Here is a 20,893-nt window from a genome sequence, read left to right on the forward strand (position 1 = left end):
CTTTGACGCTCATTCCAAATCGACATTAAGGAACGGGGCGTTTACGGGGGAACGAACAACGAACAAACGCTATATTAAGGTGGCTCGGTAGTTTTTTTTTTTTCCAACCATATCAACCATTTTCAATCAGCTTTTTAACCGTCTTCACTTTATCGGATCAATATGACAATTACACCAGTAATTGGAAATGGATTGAAGTTTGGGGCACAATGTGTTTTTTTAAGGCAATCGATTTCCGTGGAAACGATAAACCAAGAAATTAAAAATCGGTAAAACACGAATTTTGCGCGAACTAAATGTGATATGGAAAAGCTAACACCAGTGCCTTAAACTCTGGTATATGGCAAGTAGAATATACAAGAATAAAAAAGTTTCTTAAAGTTTTGAATCCATGAAAAATTAACTGCAGGTTTATTTATTATGAATGTAAAAAGGATAATTTGAAAATTTTTTGCTATTTATTCGAGATCAAACATAGATATTTTTATTCTTGAATATTCTACTTGCCATTGACAATAGTTTAAGGCAGTGGTAGTAGCTTTAAACGTATAACATCTGGTTCGCGCAAAATTCGTTTTACCGATTTTCAATTTTCTTATCGTTTCCATAGAAACATCGATTGCCTCCAGAAATATATTGCACCAAACTTCAATCCATTTCTAACTACTGGTGTAATTTTCATATCGATCTGATTAAGGGAAGACTGTTAAAAGCTGATTGAAAATACTTGGAGTAGTCCAAAAAAAAAAGTGTATCGAGACATTTCAACTGATGTATTTTGAGGTCAAAGATCCAACGAGAACTCAAACAAGGTGACAGCCTCTTCCAAGCTCCTCTTAGACCTAAATAGATTGATAATACTGATTTATTCACGAAGCAATAACGAAGCGCGCGAAGTTTAAAAATAGAATGCAAATTATTGGAACCCCACGAGAGTCAGACATTGGCGTTTTCCGAGAGAAACAGGAGGAAAATGAACGCCAAATTTTCATTTTAAAAATCGTTTTAGGAACACTTGCTTAAGGGCTTGAAAAAGCGTCAAATCTTCCACCATTCCGTTTTGTTTGTCTGAGTTATGACGTCAGTCGCGCGCTTCGCTATTCTCTTTGCTCAGTGATGATCGTTAACAACGAACTAAGTTCCAACGCTAGGCTCATATGGGTTACGACAACAACTTCCTAGTTTCGGTGAAATCTAGCATAATCTAGATTTCCAGTCCGTACTGCGCAGCTCTCGCGTTGGTTTACGTTTTCTGTTTTGATTCATGTAAGACGTCACAAAATGTAACATTTCGCAACTACTTACAAGAAATGAATTGCGAGTTTGTCACCTCCATCACGGATGCCAAGCTTTATACAGCTTCGCTCTTTCCGGCATCACAAGATGAAACAACTTCGTAGCCGTAAAAATCAAAGAAGCTGTTGGAAAAATTTTAAAATGCCTCAAAGATAAGGCAAGCGGTTCGTAACGAATAACATCGATTTGCATGCCATCGAGTGAGACTCGCAAACACTGAGGTGATGAGACAGCCTGGAAATCATCTTTAACAAGCAGACTTTTCCAACCTTCGTGTTGTTATGAAGTGGGTATTTTTCCATCATTGCAGCTTTGAAAATTTGTTTATGATAAGATTTAGCTTGCATTTTTAAAGTAAAGATTGGTAGTGAAATTAGCTAGTGCATAAGGGCTATAGCATGTTTTCACTCACGTGGCCAGCAGCAACGCAAACTTATTGGAACTAAAGATAGTGTAACTTAAGTAAAGAGTTCAACCCCCACACGATTGGCTTGGGGCACCAACGAGGTCGCCGTTTGATATTTTTTTGGGAAATAAATATGGCTGCCGTGACGTCATGTAAAACACTTTACTACTTCTATAGCGATGATTTTGGTAGTCAACTAAATTCGAGGAGTAAATAATTCGTTATCTGGTTCTCCCTTCCATACAAAGTTAATTTCACTACAATTCTTAACTTTACAATGACACTGACTCACTGTGGATAGAGGAATCATACGCACAACAGCCACAGTGAAGTATAAATTGGTGATAGTACCAGCTTTGCACCTGATTGGCTGACACGATGAAGCGACATTCTGATTGGTTACACGAGACAATCACGTGAAAATTAATGACCCGCACAAGGTTACTGTTTGCACCTGTGAAAGCTACAGAAGCTACCTTCCTTTAAAATTCCACAGCAACTCTAACGTTTGCAAATCGCAAGCAAAAATGTTGCCCCTGCTTCGAAACTTGGCCTTGGAAACATCTTCGCGAGGTTCTTCTTTGGGCTTTTTGATGGTTTTAGAATTCCCTTCTGTTTCTGTATGTACATCGTTCCCTTCCGAAGTGTTACCATTTAATTGACTGGCGCGGTGGGCACTTTTACCCATACACTTCCCTGCGCTGCGGACAGCTGGTTTCGCCGAGGCGCTGGAGCTGCGCTCGTTCACTGAACCTTTGGCACTGGCGTTTTTCTTATTTTTCTGCCTCGGGCTCTTACTATTTGATTGTGGAAGAGTTCTAGGAACCCTGCGGTCATTGGTGATTTTCACTGAGGAACGCAAATCGTCCGCATTATTGATTTCTACAGCCTGCTCAGGCGCGATTCGTCTCGCCGAGTGACTACTCTCTTCACGTGTCACCTGACTCTCCTCAACACCTTGATCACGTGCGACAGAACGTGATTTTTCTAGTTTGCGCGTGTCTTGTGTCGAGCCACTGAAGCAGTCTTGCTTGTTAATTCCCTTGTCGTGTGCACCGCGCGCATTTAGGCTGCTGCATGTAGATTTTTGCTGTTCTAAAACACTGATGCTTTCTTCTTCGCTACTAATATTCCCATAGTCATTTGATACTTCGCAAAAACTGTCCATTTCTATAGCGTCTTGCTCGTCGGACAATGCCCCATCGTTACTGTTAGTTTTCTCATCACTCCCGCAAGCGAGGAGTAAATTACCACCGCTTTCGCCTCTCTCATTGGAATTTAAATCTTCCCTTGGAAAGCTTACCCCTTGTTCTTTGGAGCTTATCGACTCGGATTTTCTTTCTTCACTTAAATCGTCCGGATTGTTGATCTCGACACATTCGTCTTCCATATTAACATCTGCAGTTTGAAGACCTGTCTCAAGATCAGAGCCATCAAGTGCGTTTCCTTCTTCCTCAATGATAACTTGAAGTACATCGTCCATACCTGGGAAGCCTGTGCTTCCCAGGGCATCCACGCCCTCATGGATGTCACCATTGTTACTAAAACCTATCAAACCTGTAGCCGGTGGATCAGGTTGTAAAACTGAAACTATTTCCTCTGACTCGGAGTTACGTTCCTCAACAATAAGCCCATCATCTGCCGCAGTATCAATGTTTTTCTTCATTCCTTTCCCCTTCTTTTTCTTGGTTCCTTGACTTCTCGTTACACTCACTTTTGCTTTTTTGATCGAGCTTGAGACTTCAGCCAGCAAAGAGAGAGGCATATCGTCCTCAAACGAATCACTACCAGAGACAGCAGTCAGTGCAGTAGAAACCATCTCCGCGTTAATTCGTTGAGGTGAGCTTGTAGAACTGTTTTCTGGTGGTTCAATGGAGGACCGTTTGTCTTTTGGGCCGTCCTCAGTCATTAAAGAATCGTCGGTTCCAATGAAATTGTATCTGCGGTTTTCACAACTTTTTTCAGGTTCAAGATCACGTTCCGTATGAGACTCAACTCCAGAATGTTCCAAAACGGCCGGCTCCCAGTCCATACCATCTCTATCTTCATCGGAAGACGAAAACATCTTGTCATCTGTTAATGCTTCTTCGTGCTTTTCTTGAAAGTTGGTTGACGCTAGAGTCGAGGTAATTTCGTCATGGATACCTTCCGCTCTGCCTATGCATGAAACGACTGCTGTGGAGTTGTTACGTGAGGTCACCAGGGTTGACGAGCCAGCTAAAGCAACACTCGCTTGTGTTCCTTCTTTGTTTGCAATGGTCGAAACTGGGTCGTCACTTAAAGTCACCAAGGTTGACGAGGCACCTGAAGAAACGTCGGCTTGTGTTTCGTCAGACATGTCTTTGTTTGGAATTGTCGCTACAGAATCGTTACTTGAAGACATCACGGTTGACGAGGAAGCTGAAATAACGCCAGCTTGCATGCTTTCATAAGTGTCTTTGGTTGCAATCGTCGATACAGAATCGTTACTTGAAGCCATCAAGATTGACGAAGGAGCTGCAGGAGCAGTAGCATCACCTTCCATATCCTCAGACCTCCCCTGACTTCCAAAGGTTGTTGCAGAGTTGTTACATGACGACACTAAGGATGACGAGCATGTACCAGCAATAACGTCAATCTGCATTCCAGAACCGTCCTGATTTGCACTGGTCGTTCCTGAGTCTTTACTAGAAGACATTAAGTTCGTCGATTCAGTAACGCTTTGCGGAGTACAGCTTGTACAACAGTCACCTGCCAGAGGTGTGCCATCGTGGGTGTCAACTGAATTCATCTCAGAAGCGTCTTTAACAGTGTCTGTTTCATTCCTTTGAGGCTGGTTTGGTGTCTTTCGTCTTCTAGACGCTGTTTCTGTGCAGTGGCTGTCTGAGCTTTCGGAGGGGGAAGAGCGATATCCACTGAGCTTTTTAGCTATACACAGAGGCTTCCTCTTCTTCTTTTTCTGGCGGAGAAAAAACAAATTAAAGAAAATAAAAGAGAGAACAGATATGCTGCGCAGAATCGAACAGAGGAACACGCGGTGACTTAATGGCTCGTGTGCTAGACTCGAATCACCTTCATAAAACTTTCAGAGATAATAGGAAACCTCCCGGAATCTTGGAGTAATCACCATGCATAATGGTAGCCAGTCAACGTTCTCACCACCTACCTTTTGCAGTGAATTTTCTTCGGGAGACGGTGTTGGCTTTATTCTCCTTTGCGAATGAAGCACCAGGTGCTGTCTGAGAGAAACCTGAAGGTAAATATAAATATAGTAAGTAATGCACTTGTAATTCAACTGAAGACAAATCAGACACAACATGGGGGAAGGAAGACATGACTGATCATCGCAGTTATACTCCCAACTGAAGCAGCTGTGAAATTAAAGCCCGAAAAAAAATTCAGGCCTGAACGGGATTCCAACCTATGACCTCGATACCGGTGCAGTGCTCTACCAACTGAGCTAACAAGCCAACTGGGAGCTGGTCATATTGTGAGTTCGTGTTATACTCGTACATGGTGAAGAATATATTAAGCACTTCATTTTCTGATCCGGTTACTGTGCAAAAATATCAGTTCTGAAAATTTTGAAAGGGCACAGCACGGTAACTGTCCCAAGGAATTTAAGAACGACTTACTACTGACTTTTTGCTTTTTGTTCTCCTGGGACCATTAATTAAGTGAATATTGTTTTTAACTACATGTACATAGCAATCAAAATTACATCAAATTCTGCAAGGTCACTGTACATAGTGGTTGAAGCAGCTTACCTTATGGGCGAATCCTTTTCCACACCCCTCCCAAGTGCATACATACGGCCTGTTACCTTCATGGAAGGCTTTGATGTGCACTCTCAGATTAAACGCCTGAAAGAGAGTAACAGTAATGGATGACTTGACAATTGCTCATCATATCGCTCATGGAAAACAATTATTATCTAATACGTCGAATTATAATCCGTCAAATATTTTTACTCTCGCGTGATTTGGCTAAGTACGTCATGTGACTAAATATAAACTAGCTAAAACTGGGGAATATCCAAGTGATATTCCCAATTTTCAAAACTGCACGTGTTGCGAAAAATATTTGAAGGATAATAAACACGATAGCCTCCATTTAGCCCGAAAATATGCTCGGATATTTGTCCTTGAACATAATCTGTTCCTCAAAGCTCACAGTTTTCCTCGCGCTACGCTCTCGGAAAGCTGTTCGCTTCTCAGAACAGATAAAGTCCGCGGACAAATATCCAAGCATATTCTCGCGCCAAATAGAGGCTATTGTTTAATTATTCTTGAATTTTGATCGTTATTTCATAACTTACTTTAGTGTAAACTCGGGAGCATCCTTCTCTGGGACATTCATACATTTTCCGATTGCTATTGTGGACAGCGGCATGCCTCCTTAACTATGAAAAAAAGATCAAACAATCAGTTATAAACCATATGTACAACACACGGCTAATCTATTCTACATTTTCATGGCTTTGCTATATTTACCTGGACAAGATGAACATGAAATCTCCGACAACCTAATGGGAATACTGACTAAAATGGCATATTTTCAACAGACAGGCACTGCATTACACTGTTTGTAACTTTTGCTTTTTTCTAAACACTGAAGAAGCAAATCTCTGCATTAAAACAGTCCATAATAAGCCAACCAACCAACTAACCAAAAACAAACAAGCAAACAAATAAACACTCTCAACACCTAAATTATCAACTTGAGATACGTGTTTTAATTATTTTTATTTATTTTTTGATTTGTCACACAACAAAAATAGAATTACAGTACAATGATTACTAAATTACAAAAATTAATATACAAGATTACGATGAAGATACAAAAATACAATTTATATCTTAAAGGATAGAAAACAAAATGGCGTGGGAACCTAATAAAAACCGCTGCACTTGTACGCTTAGGTTCCCTCCCAAGAAACACCAGGGCCGGGTTGTTCAAAGCACGATTAAGCTAATCCAGGATTAGCGTAAACTTTTATTTCAATTTTGCAACTTTTCAGTGAAGTTTTCTGTTCAAATTTTTTGTCCCTCAATTTTGGCTTTGACTAATGTCAAACTCCAGGAAACATGGACAGTGAAAACACTTTCATTCAAGAGAAATTAGAACTCTGATTAACTTTTAATCCTGGATTAGAGTTAATCAGCTTTCGAACAACCGGGCCCAGATGACTAATTTGGATAAAGTAATTAATGACAAGTCTTATTTAATGACAGAGTTAATAGTTACCGATTAACTCTGTCACTGATTACCTATTGTAAATTTCTTAATTTAATTGCACACTTTAAATCTATCTGCGTCACCTACTGTCAGAACGTACAGTACAATACATATCTTACCTCCCACACTTGTGAAAACTTCCTGTTACAATGCTGACACACATAACCTGTAAAACAAATAACAAAACTTTGTTGTACATGCCTGGAATATATCGGATCTAAGACAACATCCCCACAGCTTCACCCTCGCAACTCCTTCTAATTTGTCAGCTTCCTTTTTTGGTACGAAAGTTCACCACAAGGTCCCAAACAAATCAAACAACTTTACAGCAGATACTGTAAGTTACTTATGATATTTTACACACTTTGAAATATATATCCTTCAAAATATTATGTATTACCAAACACTACTACAATAGGGCTAATACTTGAAACTACAATAATATTTTTTAATTATTATTTTGAAAGGTTGTAGGTTCAACTAACAATATACGTAGTTTATGTCGTAAATGACATACTTTGAGTTCATGTTGTTCATGGTTTGCAAATAGATTTACACTTTGGTTACACCAATCAGGCTGCTTTCAAATTTCTTCAGTTTTTGAAAGTAAATGTACATCTTTACAGCATCACTTCTTCTCAAAACAAATTTTCTTTCGCTGAGATCTGAATGCTTCATTAGCACAACCAGTATGACTAACTTAGCCTGATATGCTGAAGGGAATTTACTCTATTGGGAAGAAAAATACCTTACCATGACTTCTGACATGTACAGCAAGCTTAGAAAATTTGTCAAAGGCCGCAGAACATCCAGGTGTACTGCAGACATAACCTGACAAAATTGACAATAACTTGAACAGAAATGTACATATTAAACATCAGGGGTTTCATTAAGGCTTTCAGCAGGAGGGTAACTGGTTTTCACAGGCGGGCAAAACTATTAGAACTGAACGTCTTTGTAAGAAAAACTTTCCCTTAGATGGTCAAACCAGGTAAAGTCTGCATACATGTGCGAGCCAAGTGGCCCACCAGGCCAGAGCTCATCCTGGTTTCTGTAGCATGAAGCAACTAGGAGTATTTCTACTCCCCCCTGGATGGGATGCTAGTCCATTGCAGGGTTACCCCCAGCATTAAGTTTGCTGGTACCCATTTATACACCTGGGTAAAGAGAGGCACTGTGAGAGTAAAGTGTCTTGCCCAAGAGCACAACACAATGTCCCCGGCCAGGGCTCGAACCCGGACTGCTCGATCCGGAGACGAGCGCACTAACCATGAGGCCACCATGCCTCCCACAGATGGTCAAACCAGCTGGGCAAAATTGCCCTCACAGCTGGTCAATAAATTTGCCTGGTGCCCAGCCTTTAATGAAACCCCTGAAACATTATCTGAATATACGAACATTTTTTGACAACTTCAGTCAGTTAGATTCATAGGACACAGTGAATGACTCCCCCCCCCCCCCCCCCACCCCAACCTCACACTCCTTGCTGCCCATTTGATAAGTGTAAATGATGCAGAATGCTATATGTATAGCATCTACACTATACATGTACAACTTATTGCATGATAGTAACTTAAAGGGACACAGTCAGCTAGTGCATATGTGCATTAGATACCATTTCATAGCTAATTTGCATAGCACAGAGACGTGATCCCTACTGTTTTTAACCAAATATGATACAATAATATCATATGTAGGATGAGCAAAAGCACACTCAAAAACAGGTTTTTCAGTAAACGATTGAAAATCAAGCAAAACGCTGCGACTTTCTAGATGTACTCAATGTGCATATTTGATTTTAGGTTGACGTGAACTCTTTTCAAAGTGAGAAACAGCATGGTCCCAAAGCTGACTGTGTCTCTTTTGAAATGACCTAGTACATACATGGACACATGTTTACACACCTTTGTTATGTCTCCTCATGTGTCTTAGTAATTTTGACGAGCTATTAAAGTTAGCATCACAACCTTCTGCCTGGCACCTTAAAAAATCAACATAAAGTAGTTTGCACTAAAACTTCAAAGGATCAAATAATGTTATTCACAAATTACTATCCAATGGATAAGTGTTGGAAAACAAACACGTATCAACCAGTATCACCAAGTGGATAGTTAGTTTTACACCCTCTGAACAACTGGGGCCAGATTGGTCTTACTGAACACTTCCAAAGTACATGTAGCCAATTCCACTCCTGGGCAGAGGGAGAAGAAAGAGTCTTACCTGATTGGGTGTACATGCATGACAAAGATTCTTATTCCTTGCTTTGGAGGGGAACACACTAACCCTAAGCTACCATTGTAACTCCCTTGGGGACTCAGTGAATGAATGTCAAGTTTTTCTTTTGAAGCTCATCAATTGACTCAGAAGGTACAGAAAAACTTGTACAAGGTAAAATTTAGACTGGAACTTTCTTTCTAAACAAATTAAAATGTTACTTTAAAATTGTTTACTCTGATTACTTAAGGTTAAGCTGCAGAGCGAGTGTAAATAGCTGGATGCTGAATGCTTATGCAAGGCTCAAAAGAAACTTGAATTCCAGCTTGCCCTTTCAACAAGGAGCTCTCAGAGTTTGCTTTCCTTGGGCAAGAATTATTGCATTATTTACTTGACAGATAACTTGTGTGGGGGCAAGAGAGAAAAAAGGTTACTTTCCCAGCAGGAAGATCTACTCACAGGCTCGACACTAACGGTAGCCAACTAGCCACAGACTAGTAGAAATTTAGTTTTGGCTAGTAGGTTGTTGATTTCCACTACCCACTTTGGCTAGTCAACAAAATGAAATTGGCTGAACTAGTTCCTGTCTCCTTCAAGGACGACAAACACAAAATTTACACTTTTCTTGGAAACAAGGTCAGAATTTCATTGTGGACATATCATGGTACCAGTCATGTGCTGTTCAGCACATACATGTATGCAAATTTAAGTTTCAATCTACTTTTTGCTGGGTGGTACATAAACGGGGAACTGAACATATTACTTTTGTTGAAAGAAACATTTGACAAACAAGACAGCATTTTCTGAAAGCACACATCAATGCTCTTTTTTGTTATGAATTTTTTCATTCACAAAATAGTGCGGAACTGTAAAGGGATAACATTTCATTTAGCGTAACAATACATGGGTGATTTGCCATTGTATGCATACTTACACACTTACCACTACAGAAATAATTAGATGAGAAAGATTTATTTCCTTCGACATTTAAACCAGCCATTTTTAGCAGAAAAATTTGCCAATGACAGTTTACAGTATTGTTCAGATAGTTGTTTTGCTTTTGAAACATTTCTACGGTGCCTAAGTCTCGACAGTTTTTACAGTGATGTCTTGGAGTCTCAATATTTTTCCAAGGAAGTCTCAGAGAAAAACAGAGTCCTGAAAGTCCTTTCGGTAACTGGAACTTTTTTGAAACTAGTTTAAGTACAGTATAATTACTAACATTATATATTAAAGAGAGTTGCTTGTGTTGTGCTTTCAAGTCTTGCTAGTAATTTTGTTGTTATTGGACCTACCTGAAATTTTTGCGACACTTTAATTTTGCGAATTTCGCGATTTAAAAAAAAAATCGCAAAATTAAAGTGACGTGAATAAGTAAGTATTGGCAAAATAACACATTATGTTACTGTCGACATATAATACCGCCATTGTGTTTTTGTTACTTTTGATGTTATTGTACCTTTGATAGAGTCAGTTTACTAAATTCAAAGACATGTTTAAGTAACATTGCCAAGGAAATAAATCTTGTATTACTCAAACATGCAAAGTTAAAGTGATTCAAAATACAATTTTTTTTTGAAAATCACCGAATTTAAGTGTTGCAAACCACAATGCTCGGCTAGTAAAAAAGGTTTTGGCTAGTAACATCTAAGTTATCACTAGCCACTAGGCTACTAAGTTGAAAAGTTAGTGTCGCACCCTATACTCATCCGGGACGACCGGATGGGAAATATATATCTTATTAGATGTTTTGGCGTGTAGTACAGTATTGCTGTATATTTTGTACGAGTTGTTTTTTACGAGTTGTCAATGAGTAAAAATATTAAGCGATTACTACACAACAAAACATCTAATAAGAGATTTATTATCCAAATGCTGTAGTCAATAAATTTATCAATGAAAGAGGGAGAATGTGAAAGTTCTGCATGCCCACGCCAACCTGTACAGCAAACAGGTTTAACTGTACAATATCGCTGTATAATTATTTGTACTGTTATTTGGACAGTATTCGCTGTAGTTGGATGATAAAAATATATCCTAAATAGTGATAAAGTCATGAATACATCAGTAACACGCTGTAGATACATGAACATGTACAGTGTAGCTACATTCAGATTCCATAACATTGTTCATCCATCCTAACATACTTGAATCGCTTTTCATTTGTATGAACACAGATGTGTCTGGTCAGCTGACTGCTTTTCTTGAAAGACTGATGACAACCATCATAATGACACTGCCAAAAGAAAAATAGCAAAAATAAAACAATTAAAATAAAATAAATATATTAAATAATTGAGAAAAAATGATGAATGCAAAGCAGTATCATTTACTAGTATTTAGTTTAGAACCTTTGAGAATCAATATAAGATACAATGTAACTGTAACTAACTACATGATTGTATACTTAAAAATAACTACATGTAGTACAGAGTTTACTGTAGGTGATGTCGGCCAACATTACTGATTGACACTTGGTTGGTTGATCGACACTTGATTGACACTTGATCGACACTTGGTCATTAAGCTGGCCAAGTATTGGTCGACACTCGGTTGATATGCAGCTGATATATCGGCTGACAGTTGGTTGAGGGTTGGTTGAATATCAGTCAAATGTCAAAATTTTGAGTATTGGCCGATATGTCAGCTGTTACTCAACTGACACTTGACTGACACACACACATTGCCTAATGTATTGCCCAATACTCGACCAATACTTAACTGACACTTGACCGCCTGTTGGCTGTGCATTGGCTGAGATTCGACCGATGTATTGACCAAGTGTAGGTCAATATATCGGTTGACATTGTCAGCCAACACTACATTCTGCTGGCTAGAAAAATGCAAATGAAAATAATGATAATGATAATGATAATAATGATAATGATAATGATAATGATAATGATAATAATAATAAGCAAGCGAATATTAAAGTTAATAGTCGACGTTTCAGAGTCATCATATCTACAATGACTTGAACTTCATTACTCTAACTTTGACTATCTTTACCTTGAAGGGGTTGTTGTGAGATCTTTTTGCATGCCTATCCATGCTGTGCTTCAAAGAAAATGTTTGTGTACAGCCTGGATAAGAACACCTATTACAAATAAAATGGAATATACCATACTTCAAAATGTGCAGGTAAAAGCAAAACAAACACAAAACTACCATTACAACAAAATAAGCTGTTCAAAACAGTTAATTTAAAGCATTTTTTGTAAATATACTCCCTTTTGGTGTGAACATGTGGGTGTACATGTGTTTAAATACATTAAGTATAAACATTGCCTTTAATATATAAAAAAGTAAAGTCTGCATGCGAGCCAAGTGGCCCATCAGGCCAGAGCTTATCCCGGTTTCTGTAACATGAAGCGACTAGGAATATTTCTACTCCCCCCTGGATGGGATGCTACAGTGTAGTCCATCGCAGGGTTACCCCCAGCATTAAGTTCACCGGTACCCATTTATACACCTGGGTGGAGAGAGGCACTGTGAGAGTAAAGTGTCTTGCCCAAGAACACAACACAATGTCCCTGGCCAGGGCTCGAACCCGGACCGCTTGATCCGGAGATGAGCACACTAACCATGAGGCCACAGGGTAAAATGTCAAAGAAGATCAATGGAATTTAAAGTATACTTGAAGGATTGTCCTGTGTGGATGCCCATGTGTCGCTTCAGATGGTAGGGTCTAATAAAAGATTTACCACAGCCATCAAATGCACAGCGGTATGGTCTCTGAAAAATAAAACAATATAGCAGGAATACAGGTATTTATGTACGTCTACTTTGTACTTTCTATTAAATCAACTTATTATTATTACATAACAATTTTACTACTACTCCTACGATTATAATAAATTATTATTAATTACCATTTTGTTACTGTTTTAAATATCTTTTGTTGGGGCTGAATATCAATTGGGACATCGTTCTGTTTTCTGCTGCAGTTGCTGACACCTATGACTTATTTACTAGTAGTAATCAGAGATTATGAGAGTGCGTTCGACACTCTCACTTTAATAGATATATATATACCGTATATAAATGATTTCACTAGCTGACTTTTTAACCTTTGTCTATTGCTAAAAACAATATTTTTCAGCAGCAACCGAGGTTTTACAGTGAGATATGCATAGTGTCAAAGTCAATGCTAGTGAAAAGGTCACGATTTGTTGATATGTTGTGTGAAGCCGCCAGTTTCATAGAATATTTAAATTACGTACATTTTTCTAAGTTAGCATTTGCAATTGCGTGCATGTTTCGCGTGGTTGTTTATCGTAAACAAACTCTGTGTGACTAATTTGACTATTTCCCCTGATGAATAAAGTAGTCTTATGGATCTTGCCTTCAGAGTACTTTTCTACCAATTCCAAACAATAAAATTTCGACCAGATAAAGACTGAGCTATCTGTCGCAACTGGAACTAATCAACAAATGCAATGAAAATGTAGCTGTTCCCACGGTCATCATCCCAAAGCTAAGTCATGTTAATAAACAAGGACAATTCCCTCAGATTTCAATAAATGCTACCATCAAAGCGCTAAAAATTCGCCAAAATCTAACCCTGAGAGCACATAATAGCAAAGCGTAAGGCGACTGAATGGAAAGAAGTCAAAGAAAGATCCATCGGAAAGACAAGCTCACATGGCCTGCTCACATGGCCTGCTCACATACTCACATGTTCGCCACATGTCTTATCACATGTCTTAGAATTAAACAGTACCAGATTACTGGCTGTGACATGCCCCTGCAAAAAATCAAGCAGGGTGGCCATTTTGGTGTCCTTACAGGAATGTGGTGTTTTTGGCCTAGAACCGTGCACAGGGAAACCAACTCTGGAAAGCCAAAGTAACTGAGTCACCTTTTTCTGTATCATGACCCAGATGTTCAGATTTTTTAACTCTCTCACAACAGTCAAAGTCAAAATTGTTCCTGTATGTTTGAGAATATATTTTGCCATCTCTACACATCTTTCTCTTTGAAATTATTTCTTAAATATAGAATTTGCCCAGTTTCACTGTAGGATAAAATGACAATTTTATTGTGCACTCTGGACAACAAGAGCCATAATGAAGATGAGACTCTAGACCTGTCACCCACTGATTTCTTCCCCAAATTGTTGAGAAGTAGGACACACAGTCATTTACATACACTAAACATGTACAGTCTGTGTACCAAAGCCATTCCACTTTGATAACTCAAGAAAAAAAAAATCCATTTGACTGTATTGGCATTTTTCCCCCTCAGAAATAACCCAATTTCAGTTGGCATATATGTATACCCTGAGGAACAAGCTCTCTCTCTCCCCCCCTCTCCCCTCCCGCCACAAGATCAAACAGTGTCAGTGGGGCAAGTCATCCAGAAATGACCTTTATAGTCTGTTCAGAAGAACTCGCTTACAAGGGGAGGGAAAGGCATGGGTGGATAAAAAATGGATATATGTGTATGTGCCAGGGTACACTCCGCAAGACTCCCATGCTGAAGATATGCCAAGGCTTTTAAAATTTTATGCCACGTGGCCAATGGCCAGCCATACTCCTAGTCTCTTTCTCTTATTGGTCTGCTCAAATAATCCCCATTTTCTTTGTATTACGCTCACTAGGAAAATTTGGACTCAAAGGGATCATAAAAGATGCCTGTTAACAGCCAGGATACAGCATTCAATATGGGGGATAAAGAGAGGTTAAGAAGCCATAGTTATCACGTTTATATACCAGCACCAGCAAATATAAATGTGAACACCGATATATGCCAAAACCTCCAATCACATGCTGGTATGCCACAAAATGTTTCAGGCTGTGCCAAAGATCTTTGGTTTATTAAACCCACTCTGCATGCACTCTAGTATATACGGTATGGATATAAACTGGCCTGATATACCGCTAAACAGTACCTGAAAGCTAGGATTAGGTATGAGATCAGTGGTGTCTATGTCCCCAAAAGCAAAACATTTGGAAAATCCCTGTCATTTAACAAGGCCAGAGAACGATCACTGATCAAGAACTTGACCAAAACCATGCCGTAATTTGTACGTAATTCTGGTTTACAATGAGTGCAACGTCCTACATTTAGCTGGCAACAACATTGTAAACTGCGCCGTACATGTAAGTCTTATCTTATGAAACCGCCTCTACCAAAATAATTTGCCGTGAAAAAAGAATTAGTCGCTGTGTATGAAATGAGGTTCTTTTTTCTGAGAATTCGTACTTATTTGCTTCAAACTTTATCCTTTAATCCGCGGAAATTTCACAAACAGACCTTCCTTGACACCCACGTACCGGTGACGAACCAAAACGTACCCGCCACGTGAGAAGAGATTTTCCCTAGAAATTTACACTTTCACGAATCAAAAATCGACAGAACTTGTACAGTAGATAGAATATATACCTACCTCACCGGTGTGAGACCTCTTGTGTTCCTCAAGCCTCCATTTCTTATTAAAACTCTTCCCACATTCCTTACAAGTTTTACCCTCATCGTCGACATCCGCCATGTTTTTTCTGTTCAGGAGACAGGAGTCTGGGATCTATAGGATTCATATCCAGGGATTTTCATCGGAAGTTGGCGTGGAATCCGTTGGAATCGTGAAGGACTATGTTCTAGCGTTGTTGCTCCTGTTGGTCGATGGTCACTCATAAAGAAAAGACAGGGAAAACATACAAAAAAAGAAATGAATTAAAACTGTTATGAGTTCGGCCACCTTTGCAGAAAGACATGAAAAAAGTTCTTTCAAACACGTTCATTCAGACGGCCAGCAATAAGAAACGATACCGTTATATAACGTGATTACGTCATGATTTTCGAGCGGTCGCCATCTTGGAACTACAGTGTTCAGTCGTGACACCAGAAAACTCACAGAACTGTCTCAAAATGAATCAAAACTAGCAATAAGGACATGAAAATTATCTAGAAGCGTACGCGTCGAATGTTATGGTATCGCAATAGGGAAAATCATTAAAAGGGAAATAAATAAATTGGGGAGGAAATGGAAACTGCATTCTCCTTACGTCATGGCATGACTGAACATTGAGGTACTGTCAGACAATAACATCAGACATATCCAATCGAACAGTAGTCTGCCGGAGTAGTGATGCTTCGTCTTGAGTGAGCCTGAGAGAGTGACTATGATTGTTTGATAAGGCCAATTCGTTCGAAACGTTTTAGAAAATTATATAGAGGATATTACATGCCCGCGTGTGGATACGAATTTTATTGTTGCTTGTTATCGCAAGCTCGCTCCGTTTACTGAGATAATAAAGAAACGGCTGTGGAGCGGCAGCATGCAACATTCCAATATTGGTGAGAGATCAACAGCCGGTACAGTCCGATAAGAGGGTTGATACCTCCACCCAAGTCCGAAGTGCCATTGCATTCTGAATTCACTGTACTGAACAAGATAAATAAATAATCTTAAAAACTAACAGGAAAGGTAAGACAAGATGCCGTCAAATGACCCCGGCTGTGCTAAGAAGAATGCGCACTTCCGTGATCATTTTAGCCCGCAAGTACTAGTGTAAATACTTTCGAACAGGCTTGGCAAATGTGCAGAGAACTGAAAACATTTTCTTAGACTTGATACTTGTTTTTGGCTTTGACTTTTCTCAGAAAGGCAATTTCACTAGGAGGAAATTGGCCCCTTACACTCACCGAAAAAAAAAATTGGGGGGATTTCATGGAAATTGAATCAAAAGGTAAGGTGAACTGCTGGAAGGAAGTTGATCGGGACAATCAGTGAACATGCTCCCTGCACGTGCTGGGCTCATGTCAAGACTCATGCATGCCCTGGGGCTAATGCTTTTTCAAGTTGGTTGCGCTTTGCTTTATAAAGTTACCTGTCTTGATCTCAGTTCACACGGAAACGCCACGGAAATTACGAGTAAAACCAGATGTAACAACTCTTCAAGTTAAGAGAGTTTCCAGAGGTAAGTTGCATGCAATTGATTTCGATTCAGATTACAGTAATGCATGATGTATTCCGCTTTGTTTGAAGATACCTATGACATTGATACTCATGATATCTTGTTCCAATTTGTACGAGACAATCGCTCTTCAGTTTCGAACCGTAATTGCTCGCAAATTGGACTGGAAATCTAAAGAAACGGAAGGCATGCAGTTGTATGGTCTGAATAAAGTATCCAACAGTATAATATCGAAAGCATCCGGTTTTCAATGTGCCTTCGAGTGGAGTAAATCCCGGGGGGAGATATTTGGGTCAATGTTTGCTGAGGATGTGCGTCTGGCCCTTAAGGACCCCTACCCCATTATAGTCTATTCTGTGGCCAATTACAGATCCCATCTCAAGGGGTGTACTCGCAGTATACATGACGGGGGTGGGGGGGAAGGGTCCGACCTATTTTTTTGGGTTGGAAATTTACACCCGCGGTATTTTTTTGGGTCAAGAGATCTGCCACGTATTTGCTTAGGTCGTAAAAAAAATATGTGTATTTTTTGGGATTACACATCTCCGAGGGAAATTTCCGTTGCGGTCAGTGGATCAGACAATCATTCATTCGAACTTTTTTCCAGCAGCGTGCGAGTTACGGAAAAAATACACATAAAGAAGATAATACAATGTAATAATTTGTAATCGTGTTTACTTTTCCCGTTTTAAATTTTGTATTTTTCTGGGAGTAAGAAATTTTGATGCCAGATTTTTTTTTTTTTGGGGGGGGGGGGTGTAAAAATGTCAGGCTCATGCATTGTTTTGGGTTCGCAATATGAAGCTCTGCCGGTGTTACAAGTAGAACGTGAGGGACTGGGCCCAGCCCCAGGTTACTTGTTATTATGGGATCGAAAATCCCACGCGTTGGCGAGAATGAAAAACGAAACGAGGATCGATGAGAAAACGTGTTGTCATTGTAGTTTTGTAGTAGTTCCTGTGCGAGATTGAGTAGAGTGTAACACCGGACCCCTCGTCATGTATACTGCGTATGCGAGTACACCGTCTGTGGATCCCATCATAGCCACTTTTGGGCAAATGTTATTTTCGTGATCCCAATTTAGTCACTTTCTTTTTGCCCATCTACCTTTTAATTAGTTCATCCTAAACTGAAGTGACACATTTGTTAAACTGACTGTGGAACGGTAACAACTTTTGACCATGAATCCTCCCACCCATCATGTTTAAATCCCTACAGGCCGGAATTTTCTTAACCCAAAAATCCCGAAAATGTACGATCCCATTCCGAGTAACTCTATGGAAAATGTACTGACCCCATTATCGTCAATCCACTCGTGAAAATGCGACCCCATCCAGTGGTACATCCCCATCAGTCCATTACTAGGAAGTACCCTCGCCCCCGTATTAAATCCAATAAGTATGCCTGGCGTAGTCAATCGATGAAGTCGAACTCGATTGCTATAGAAAAAAATCGACCACCATATATCAATTTTTCCGGACTATTCAAAGATGGCTTTGTTATGAATGTGTAAAATAATACGTGGATCAAAACGAGACAGGCGTTCATCTTGTAAGCGGCTAGGTGGAGTGGTCTCTTCTTCAGACCTTCCAGGGTTCTGCATCCTGGATATCTTTACTGGCAATATCCCGTAAGTCAGAATCCAGCTCAATTTTGATTTTACACTGCCGTATTCTGGCTTGAGCTTCTTCCGGTGTCGTAAACGAGCAAAAATTTATGTAAAGCCCAAAATGTTCCTGTTTAGTTGTTTCTGTTCTTGTTATTTTGCTGATGATTGTAAAAGATACGCAGGCTATGATAAAATAGACTGTTCACAGCCCTCTATTTTCTCGTATTTTTATTTGATCGTGCACGCGGATAAAATCGCGAGAGAACTGGACGCCAGCGCAAACGGAAGACTTGCCTGGGTTTGCGCTCTTCTTTCGCGTGCGTAAATAGAGAGGCTGTGAACAGTCTAACGATAAAATGACCCAATAAAACCATTACAGACAATGTTGTCAACCATTTTGTTAGAGTAACTTATAAAAGGACAACTGAAAGGACAAAAATAATTTCCGATAACAATCGATGTTTTATAATATCTCTACTGTGTGTATGTCAAAAGCAAAACCATTCAATTAACTAACTAAAACTCATCCCAAATGTCAAAATAGCCTCTCGGCCAGTTAATCAACACTGACGAACGATGTTTCCAAAAGCCCATTTTTTTTATTGTAAAAGGTCACCAACTTGGATCTGTGCCGCGCGCCGTTGGTCTCTGTTTCTGTCGATTTCTGTTTTATTGATACACATTGATTTATATACATGCTAAAAAAGCATTTTTTTGAAAAGAAAAAAAAAATGTTGCACACCCGAAAAAAAACGGTTGTGTTATTAAACCCCTACCTTCCCATAGCATAGCGGGCCCCTCTCCGCAACAGCCACTTATACCTCCCTCTCCAAGTTGCCGTTGCCGATAGGTTCTACTCTGTGTTACTCTGATTAGAAACGTCGTTATAAACGCGTGTTGGAATGTTTTTTATCACTTGTCACCTATTTCGAACTGTGATCGCCTTTTCCAAAACAAAGCTGCACCACATGTACTAAATTGTGTGCGACCAATAAAAGATCTTTATTGGGACGACCAAAAGGTGGCCGCGGCCGCCTCTCTATTTTTTAAAGCACGCGAAAGAAAAAGCAAGCGAAGCGCGAATCACGAAGGAGTGGGGACGAAGAGGGGAGCGAAGCGAGCCAAAGAACCTCAATTTTTTTCGGTCCTCATCCCGACCCGTCAAGTCTCCCGTTTTGCCCTAGCGTCCAGTCCTCTCGCGATTCTATCCGCGCGTTCAACGATGGAATAAAAATATGAGAAAATAGAAAATAGGAAACTGTGAACAATCTAAATTGGTGGCCGCTTATTTATAGGGGTTCTACAGTACATTTGTTTTCCAATTACAGCATTTCCTCATAATGTCCTCTGGCTTCCCGCATAAGAGATAAAAGGTTTCGCTCTATGATCGCGGTCATTTATCAAGTCTTCCTTGCAATTACTACTACCTCGGCTCATCTACATGTGTGAGTTTCTTCCTAAACTACATTTTCATTCAGTGATAACTTTGTAGCTACGTTACCGCGCTGTACACATGACCTAAAACACAACGTCAATATATGGTCAGAACCCCCTAATTGTTGTCGATGTCCTGCGAAATTTGAAGCGTGCCAAGATAGATAGCTACAGTTTATGTGGCTGGAAAAATTGAATTTGGTCACAATATGCTGAATAAAACAAAACAAGTATTCTGCTCAAGTTTGCGGAATATCGTCTCTGTTTTAGCTTAATCACATTGATTACGAGGCAACGACCTCGTCGGCTGGGTTTCAGACGGTATTCTGTACAGATTCAATTCGGAGGAACTTCTCTGTTTTAAGGCTAATCTCAAGTGTACAATCAGAATACGTGACGTACTGCTGTGTGAAGATGTCCAAATTATTTTGAATCTTTCTCACACGGGTTTTTTTTAAAGTGATTTGTTTCCTTTATCTTTTTCGACCAGGAGCTTAAAGCAGTGATGTCAAAATTACTTTGGTTTTTCGTGGTTCTTTCCGCTCTTGTAATGGTGGACCAAACAAAAGGATGGAGAAGGCGACGGTGCTACGCAAGAAGCTGCAGGGTGGGTACTTGGGGCTGGTGGAGTTCTTGTAGCAAAAGCTGTGGTTGGGGACAGCGGACCCGTTCACGCACAATGCTGAGATATGCCACATGTGGTCGGAGTTGTCCATATGCCTTGCGCGAAACCGAGTCGTGCAACAAGTTCAGTTGTCCAAGTAAGGAAGGAGCCTTATCACCCCACTGTTTACTTCT

General features: G+C 39.7%; 1 protein-coding gene across 1 annotated transcript; it reads right to left on the bottom strand.

Moving 5' to 3' along the window:
* Positions 1-456: 456 nt before the first annotated feature.
* On the bottom strand, positions 457-15,626 carry LOC145498352 (uncharacterized). The gene is made up of 11 exons (XM_081478274.1): positions 15,525-15,626; positions 12,771-12,868; positions 12,143-12,230; positions 11,281-11,369; positions 8,824-8,900; positions 7,673-7,750; positions 7,039-7,085; positions 6,000-6,083; positions 5,449-5,544; positions 4,848-4,931; positions 457-4,640 (listed from the first exon to the last, which is right to left on the bottom strand). Exons 1-11 carry the CDS (start codon positions 15,624-15,626, stop codon positions 2,175-2,177), a joined length of 3,309 nt encoding a protein of 1,102 aa, XP_081334400.1. The 3' UTR covers positions 457-2,174.
* Positions 15,627-20,893: the final 5,267 nt, after the last annotated feature.

The sequence above is a fragment of the Orbicella franksi genome, chromosome 9, assembly GCF_964199315.1.
Source record: "Orbicella franksi chromosome 9, jaOrbFran1.1, whole genome shotgun sequence".
Taxonomy (NCBI): Eukaryota; Metazoa; Cnidaria; class Anthozoa; order Scleractinia; family Merulinidae; genus Orbicella; species Orbicella franksi.